Source organism: Folsomia candida, unplaced genomic scaffold (assembly GCF_002217175.1).
Source record: "Folsomia candida strain VU population unplaced genomic scaffold, ASM221717v1 Fcan01_Sc010, whole genome shotgun sequence".
Classification (NCBI taxonomy): domain Eukaryota; kingdom Metazoa; phylum Arthropoda; class Collembola; order Entomobryomorpha; family Isotomidae; genus Folsomia; species Folsomia candida.
The window spans coordinates 3312658-3321300 of NW_019091202.1; the positions used below are offsets into that span (position 1 = coordinate 3312658).

Below are 8643 nucleotides of genomic sequence, written 5' to 3' on the forward strand. Positions count from 1 at the left end.
TTAAGAGTAGGAATTGTATTAGCAGAGTATGTATTGCACCGTAAAAATCTTAGGGACTGAGAAATACAAACTTTGGCTTCTTTTAACATTCACTGAGCTTATAGAGCGGGACATTTTACGTCCCACGGAGATTTTTACTCTGCAATACACCCGGTTTCCAACGGCACTATGTAAGTTCTCGCCCTAAAATTTTCGCCCGTAAGGTTTCCCCGTATGTAAATTCTCTCACCCACACAAATTCTCACCTATTAAAGTTTTTCTCAATTTTCAATTTTATGTGAAAGAGGGTTTTCCCTATCCTTAGCCCATTAAATGATAAAATCTCAAAGTGATTGCAAGCAGTCATCAATCACTTACTATTCAGATATGCATTATTATATTGTGACTTTTTTTAAATTTACAACATAAGCAAACTCAGCAAGGTGGATTTCTGGTAAGCCCCTTGTTCATACTTCCACCATTACATGTGAAATACTTAATGGATTAATTCCATACTTGGAATAATAATTTAGGATGATAACCTCGAGAAACATACCAAATATCAAAACATTGGAGATAACGTGAGCAGAAAAAATTTGCTTTTTGGACGCACCCTACCAATCTGAGCAAGTTTTTATTTCCTACGTCACTACCAGCACGAAATGCATATTTAACCTTACCACACCGCATGAAATCAACTTGCATTACTTTTGACCTTTTGGCTTAATTATCACTTAAATTGTTCCAATCAAAGTTCTCATGTCATATGCCTTGCGTAAAACATAACCATGTCACTTGAAACAAATTGTTGATTAAGTGTAAATTGATTGGTAATCTTTCTCATGTAACCGAATGTTATTGATAACATATTTATCAAAATTTAATATTAATCGTAATAAATGGTAACAGGAAGTGGAACGAAAATTACAAATACTTAATATGCATCTGTTTATTAAGGTTTGCCAGTTTGTTACCATAAGTGCATATGCATGTACTTATTTATTCATACTCAAAGTCGAATCCAGACCCGGTGGTGGAGCCATCAGTACCAAAGCTTATCAAACCAAGGCCTTCGGTCAAGGTTAGGCTTGGAGGAATAGTTGTCCCGCAAAACCTGGAAGTAATACTTTTATAAATATTTGTTCAAACAATAACTGGTATCGATCCAACAAGTTAGGGTCAATATAATCATCAACGTTATCAATCAAAAGTACCAGGGTAGACAACTGGTATTAGACATTACTGACCGGAGTATATATGTATCTATACATGTGACTCTACTGGCAACGGCGGGTGTTACACCGTAGTGATGTGGTGATAATCTTACATTTACGTAAAATCAAACGACAGATTACCAATCTGTATTACCAATCTGGTAGGGAACTACTTATTACCAAATCAATACCAGTATGGAATATATTTATGACTCCATCCGATGCTTTACAGTTTAATAATTAGCTAACCTTTTTAACTCCAGCCTACTAGCTACAAATGTATATCCGACTTACCTCGCTACCTCTGTGAACTGATTGTTAAACCATGTGTACGTCTGGAGACTGTCATAATTACAGGATCCATTATACTCGAGATCCACCCTCGTGAATCGTAGCGTTGGTTGGGACGGAACTGAAGAGCTGATTGTGAACCAGACGACCTCATTGTTACCGTACTGCCCCCCACCAACCGGGTAGCTTAGATTTCCTTTCCCTGTGGTCAAACTTGACTGGCCCGTGAGTCTCTGAAAAATGTCGTCATACCCACTGGAGAAAAACTGGAGACTGAATCCGAAGGTCGGGGCGTGTCCGACGTTCAACGTGATGAAGACATGTTTCGATATAAAGGTGTAATTCTGGCCAATGGTGGTTCTTAAGAAGAAGTATAATTATATGGATTAATGTAGGGATGGACCGGGGAGTGGTCATACTCGATACCCGGCATTAAATGGTTAGCCGGATACTCAAACAGGTATTTAAATTTTAACAATAAGGAACATTTTTCCATTTTTTTCTGACGTTTTAAAAAAGCTTTTAAAAAATTGCAAGTTTTAAAAACTGAATGTACATAGATAAAAACATTACCAATGGTATAAGAAGTAGTTTTAAAGTTTTACGATTATTTACGCATTTAATGTCCCCCATTCCATCCGAACATAAACAAAACAAAAAATAAAAACCAAACATTGCAAAATTTTATCAACCAGGGCTCGGCCTATCGTTTATTTTGGATATTTGGAGATTGGAGGCCGAAATTTTTTTATGGACATGGATATCCGGATATTGGATTGCGAGTTAAGGGCTCGGATATGGATATTAGCCGGGTTATTTGAAGGTTTTCACCCGATATCCGCCGACCTCTGCCGCAGATTATATGTACGTGTTACAAAATATTTGGAAGGGATAAGCCTGGCACACCCATTAATAATAGATAAATATGCACATAGATTGTTCTAATTCGTGTTCCAAATTTGAGCGATGAAGCCAACAATTTTATAAGACTTACACCCTCTGTTGACGTCCTGGACCTGCGTGTAGATGCCCAAATTCGGTCAAGTACAAGCCATCCGTTTCCTTCAAGCCGGACGAGACGAGAACAAACCTCAGATCGTGTGCGGGTGCCTTTAACGTCCAAATGCAGCGCATATCGGCTCGAATTGACCCACCGACTTGGAAGTTGATCGTGCCCGAGGAAGCCTCAATGTAACCGCCACGTATTATATTAAAAATAAGGTCCGTTCAACGATAAATACATATGGGTATACGGGCTGAGTTTGGGAACCCGATGTATCCACGGCGTGAAAAGAGTGCGTTAATCAATGGGTTGAAATGTGAAGAATTTTTGGTATTAAAAGGAGCAACACAAACTCCTACATAAATAAAATGCTATCCCCTCGAAAGGTTAATGTGCTCTAAGAATTAATTTCACATGTAAATATGTACTGTAATATGTTCATACTTGTCTCAACTGGAACAGGATCCTCCGGTCGGTTGTTCTGGAAGGGGTTTGGAGCACCTTCATAAAAAATTGTGTAAATGCAGATTTAACGTCAATTTACTTAAAAATAGTTAGTTTTAAAGGTTATGTACAAGATTTTTGTAGTACACAAATTAATTAACAATTAAACCGTGTCAAGGGACCAAAAAAAGTGATTGAAAATAAAACCAGAAATCTCAATATATTACATTTTTAAGGGTTTACCCCGCTCAAAGGTTGGCTAGGATACTGACGCCAGGATGAAATTCCCGTTAAAATTACACCTCATATTAAAATTAAGGTTAAATTTAATTTTCGACCATATTCAACCCCAGGCGTCGTGGGACGTGGTCTCATTACCTTATTCAATCGAGAACTGGAAATTGTCAATGAATTGAAATTGTGCACTGAAAATTTTGGGGGCCCCCAAAAAATTACTTAATTTTTCCGAAGTATACCACTAAATGTTGTTTCTAAAGATCTCGATCAAATTGAAATGGTCAAGTAATAATTTGGGCTGAATATGTTTTGCGTTCCCGTTCTTAATACAAAGAATCATACCTCTTGCGGAGACTGCCAGTAAGACCAGGAAGAAACCTACACTTGGAAACATATCGGATTGAGTACAACTCATTACTTGAGGTCTAACGTGGTAAATCTGCTTAAATTTATACCCATTTCCAACAGACGTACCTGTGGCGTGGCGTGACAGGGCGTGATTGATTTTCACTGTTAAATAGCAATCATTTAATTGAAGATTTGCGTAATTATTTAGGTCGTCATGTGCAGGAACTGTGCAACGCATTTATGTACATATGTAAATATGTACAAGGCTTCGTTGATGAGATCGACGGAATGTACCTGTTACTGAGATAATTATTTATCACAATCAGGTGACGGAGTTGCAAGCCTTGATTATCCAATTGTAACTGAAGCTTAAAATTTGTCGGTTAATGGGCAGAATTGTAACTTAACAGAGCATAATAAATGAGGGAAGTTATGTGCCAATTTTTTTTATAATACTTTCCTCATTGTGTGAAGAATATGTAAGTATGTCCAAATTTAATCATAATTTACTGTTGCAGGTATAAAGATGGAATTGTACAGATATGTATGTAAGACAAGGCAAACGCGACGTGGCTGGATCAGATATATGATTAAAGAAAAGATATTTTTCAAAATCTGATAAACTGATCGGACCGGGTTTGTGAAAACGTCGATCAGACCACAATCTCTCATAGTGCGAACTAGCGGGTCCAAAATCGGAAGATTTTTAAAAACCGGTTTTTCGATTTGTTATTTAGACTTTTCAAGTATTGGTAACACCGGTTTTCGATTAATCGGATTTTGGAAAATCGTCATAAACCGGTTTTCGAAAAACAAGTTTTTAAAATAAGTTTTAGTTCAAATTTAAAAAAAAGTTTAAAAATATAATAAGCAAAAAATGTATGCGAATTAAAATTAAACGTAAGCCTGAGAAGAAGATATATATTACAGAACAATCTTATCTCAACAATGAGAAACATTAAATATTAGCTCCAAAAATGTTTGTTTTCTTAAGAACTGAAAACCGTCTTTGAAAATTGTGAACTTTTTTTTTTATAAAATCGTGTTTTGAAAAATTGCAGAACCGGTTTTCGGTTAAATCGAAAACCGGGTTTTAAATTATGAAATTTTAAACTTTGTCCTAGAGATGCGAAATTTGGCATGCACATGCACCAACATATGCTGCAGCAGAGTATAACATCAATTCCCGTTCCGTTCGCTATAAATTTTCAGGAAAAATCAAATGTCACCCCTATTCCGTTTGGTTTTTGATTTTTCCTGAAAATTTTATAGCGATCGGAATGGGAATTGATGTTATACGCTGCTGCAGCATATGTTGGTGCATGTGCATGCCAAATTTCGCATCTCTAGGACAAAGTTTAAAATTTCACATGACTCCGTTCAAAAGTAGGCGAGAGTGCGTGCACGATCAAAACAAGTGTGTGCAGAGCAAACAGGTATGTAGGCACTGCCTTTTTGCCTGCCTCTTTGCCTTTTTGCCCCACAAAAATCTGTGTCTTTTTGCCTTTTGGCTAATTTGGGGCGAGATGAGACGAAAACCCCGTGATAAAATTAAAGTGAAGGTTATTCATTGCGTTCTTTCTACTTTTCGCCAATATAAGCTTTAGAGTCAAAATTTGATTAACTAAGCTGATGGCGACGTAGAAACAACGCTGAAGATATCTCGGGAAAAGTATTTAACTAATTTGAAGTATTGATGAAAGTCAGAGCCCTCCAATACAATTTTAAAAACATATTGCAGATTCTGCAATTTCATTAATACGTTATAAACGACAATAAATCGGATTCAATCGTCAAAACTCGAGCAAAAAGGCATCAAACAGGCAAAGGGGCATTGAAAAGGGGAAAAAGGCATGCAGAAAAAGCAAAAAGGCTGCCTTTTTGCACACACTGATCAAAACCCATCAAAACATGACTTTTTAGAGGAAACAGAACGGAGCCCAGCTTAAGTAATAAAGGCATCTCCGATTCCGTCATTTCAGATTAATTACTGTGAATGAAAGGATTTCTCACTAAATTCATTTTTTAGCCTATGCTTAATACATGGGACGAAGTAAGAAATAAAGCCAGCTGAAGTGAAATGAATTTGATCGAAAATTACAAAATGTGAATGGGAATCTTCAGTCAGAAATCAGAATGACTCACTTTTGAATGAAAATTAAATTTCTGAACAGGTATGGAAAACTGGCCTGATTTATATTGGTATTCTGTGTGAGAAATCAAAATTGTGCTAATTATGTTTAAATTGCTTATGTGATTTTTAATTTTTGACTTGATGTTTCGGTATAACTCGCTACAAAATCCCAATTTAGCTTGAATGGCTTCATTTAAATTTAGTCAAACCATCCAGTAATAAAATACACAATGTTGCAAATATGCATATTCGTAATAAAACAAAATTCACCACTTCAAATAATCTTCAAATAATATGTAAATGCCAGTTTAATTAATTGATTCCAAGTGTTAGCGTGTTTACATGCATACATACATACCAATTGGCTGAATTAATTAATTACATAATTATTTAAACATGTCATTAACCAGCTTAACAGCTTCAACCGGATCAAAGCCTTGCTGTTTTAGGAAATCGGATAAATCTTTCCATAACGGGAGGGGAGAGTTAAAATAGTCAAACATGAAGTTAAACATGAAAGAAATCCTTTTCTCAAAATTCAATTCCGGAATTCGATACGGTTCTTTTAACGATTTATCTTGGATGAATTTTAACACGTCGAAACGTGACTCAAGCAAACAATTTTTATAGTAGCATTGCATATCATCCGTTAAGCCGTCCATTGGTGTTCCACAAACCGTAGTTTCAGCAATAAATTTAAGCTTGTGATCTAGAAAAAGTTTACGATTATCCTGAATCCATTTGTTCCTGACTTTCTCTTCATTGGCGTGTGTGACGACCTGTGCAAATTTTTAAAATGAGGTTATCAATTTTTGAGATTTTTTTAAGCCTAGTATTCAGGTGAAAATCGAAATCCGTGAAAATTTCATTCATTTTTTGCAATACAACTAATACTCGGGTGACGTGTGAAAATTTTGCTCGAGTTCGAGTAGAAATAGTGGAAAAGCTGAAATTTGGGTAATTTATTTACGAAAAATACCCAAGTACCTGCGTTACAAATTTGGCGGCTTACTTATGTCAGATTGGAGCATCACGATACTTTTATTCATATATCATCACCTGAGTACCCTATATTGCTTTAAGAAATAAAAGTGAAATTTTGTAAAATTTTTGTAAGGGTGAAATTTTTCTTTTTAAACTTTTGTAAGAGTACAAATTTTTCAGGGTTATTTAACCGCGGTGAAAAAAACGAGATGAGTACGTTACTTATCTAAAACTTACCAAAACGACTGGAACTTTAAAGTCTGTCATAATTTCCACGATCAATTTATAATTGGATTTGAGTATGTCGTTTATTCTCCCCTTTTTCATGACCAGAATTATAAGATTGATCCCGCTACTCTTTTTTAGCTTTGTCATCAACTTGAGAAGCTCTGATATGGCTTTCTTTTTGTTGACCGTGCCGCCATCTGGTTCACCCAGACCGATTGTATCGTAGATATTGAAATTCAGAAAGGGAAATTTCTGATGTTCAAATGTTACACCGGCAGCTTGATCAGATACTTTGGCGATGTTCGCGTTCATGATCATGTTGATTAGAGAGCTTTTTCCAACTCCTGAAAATGTTAAATTTAGGTGAGATTGAGTTCATTTTTATTTGTAATTTATTTACATTTTGAGTTGAAAATTTAGTCTTTGTAAAAAATTTCACAGATTTATACATATGTAAATAGGCAATTTATGCCAGGTTAACTTACCCGTTTCTCCGAAGACGATCACGTTTTTTTCTTTATCGTCTTTAATCATGGTGGATAATAAAGTTTCCGTTTTTTTCTGGTTAAATTTTGCGACATGTAAAAATTTGTATGTAACAATGATGATATAGATAATTTTTTTAAATTATGCAATTTCAATTCACTTCAAATCCGGTTGATTTGCAGACATATTTTTCAGGAGGCGGAGGAGGTGGTTTAACATTTACCACGGGTGGTGGATCGTTTTTGGGTGGTGCATAAATGACTGCTAAAATCGCCACGGCTATGACGGACACTAAAAAATAGAACCAATTAATTTGCACACTAATTGTAACGAAATTAGTAACGTTGTTTTTTAATTATTGATTCTTACCAGTTGCGAATGTTAGTAAATTGGCAAGAAGTTGGCACATGGTGTTATGCAGTATTTAGTTCGTGTTACATACGTATGAAACTGTAGCAAGGGAAAGGGACAATGTTTTAATGATTCATTTGCATAAATAACACTGTGCTCAAAGTGATTATCATGTTAAATTAAATTGTATGCATGTAAGCTAGTCAAGTCTGGTTATCTCCAATGGATTTGATTGCACCAGGTATGTAAATGGGTTAAATAAGTATTGCAAAATCATTGTGCAAAAAAGGGAATTTTAAAAGCGTATAGATAAGGCGTATGTATGTAACAACCCGTCAAAGGAAGTAATCCATGTTTTGTGAAGCTTTTTATCTGTGTGATTCGGTTTACTACAGTTGGGGAACGTCCATATATTACGTCATTAAAAAGATGGGTAGGCGCCTACCTTACTTGTGTATTTATGTAAAGTATTGTAAGTATACCTGAGCACACTAAAAATTCGAGGTAACCCTTCTTTGTGTAAAAATGACTCCAACACTGTACAATGTAAACCGTGTCCCACCGGGAGTAAAGTCGTTAATGCGATGTGGTGTTAATCCACGAGTAACCGGGTGCCGAATAAATTTCGACTGGTTTACTCGTCCCCGTGTTAATGTTACCCATGCACGAGTTATGACACTGTGATTTACTCTTTATGGAGTAAAAAGGATGCTTCCTTTTTACTCCATCTATCACGAACGAGCACGAAGCTTTGTCAGTCCACCACTCTGAAAGATATTTTTTTTTACTTTACCTGACTGTCAGAAATTTAATAATTTTGCTTTACTAATATAAACAATTAGTAATAGATATTTCTAACTAATAATAATTAGTTAACATAATCCCATCTATACTCTCTGGTACACAAACTACTAGTGATGTGTATTTACTTGTGTTGAAATAAG

General features: G+C 35.6%; 2 protein-coding genes across 2 annotated transcripts; both read right to left on the reverse strand.

The window, feature by feature from the left end:
• Positions 1-910: 910 nt before the first annotated feature.
• LOC110854444 (exoskeleton protein RP43) lies at positions 911-3627 on the reverse strand. Its single transcript, XM_022102881.2, has 4 exons — positions 3511-3627; positions 2479-2988; positions 1488-1844; positions 911-1093 (listed from the first exon to the last, which is right to left on the reverse strand). Exons 2-4 carry the CDS (start codon positions 2616-2618, stop codon positions 979-981), a joined length of 612 nt encoding a protein of 203 aa, XP_021958573.1. The 5' UTR covers positions 2619-2988; positions 3511-3627; the 3' UTR covers positions 911-978.
• Positions 3628-5932: 2305 nt separating this feature from the next.
• Positions 5933-7874, reverse strand: LOC110854532 (tRNA modification GTPase MnmE). The gene is made up of 5 exons (XM_022102970.2): positions 7718-7874; positions 7509-7639; positions 7348-7423; positions 6872-7206; positions 5933-6429 (listed from the first exon to the last, which is right to left on the reverse strand). The coding sequence occupies exons 1-5, from the start codon at positions 7755-7757 to the stop codon at positions 6037-6039; spliced, it is 975 nt and encodes a 324-aa protein (XP_021958662.1). The 5' UTR covers positions 7758-7874; the 3' UTR covers positions 5933-6036.
• Between the last annotated feature and the right edge of the window lie 769 nt (positions 7875-8643).

Excerpts from the sequence above, each read along its gene's own strand:
- LOC110854444 (XM_022102881.2), bottom strand. The coding sequence starts at position 2,618 with ATGCGCTGCATTTGGACGTTAAAGGCACCCGCACACGATCTGAGGTTT. Across the intron at positions 1,845-2,478 it reads CCAGGACGTCAACAGAGGGT|AACCACCATTGGCCAGAATT; the intron begins GTAAGTCTTATA and ends CTTCTTCTTAAG. Across the intron at positions 1,094-1,487 it reads CAGTTCACAGAGGTAGCGAG|GTTTTGCGGGACAACTATTC; the intron begins GTAAGTCGGATA and ends TATTACTTCCAG.
- LOC110854532 (XM_022102970.2), bottom strand. The coding sequence starts at position 7,757 with ATGTGCCAACTTCTTGCCAATTTACTAACATTCGCAACTG. Across the intron at positions 7,640-7,717 it reads TTTACTAACATTCGCAACTG|TGTCCGTCATAGCCGTGGCG; the intron begins GTAAGAATCAAT and ends TCTATTTTTTAG. Across the intron at positions 7,424-7,508 it reads GCAAATCAACCGGATTTGAA|AAAAAAACGGAAACTTTATT; the intron begins GTGAATTGAAAT and ends AAATTTAACCAG.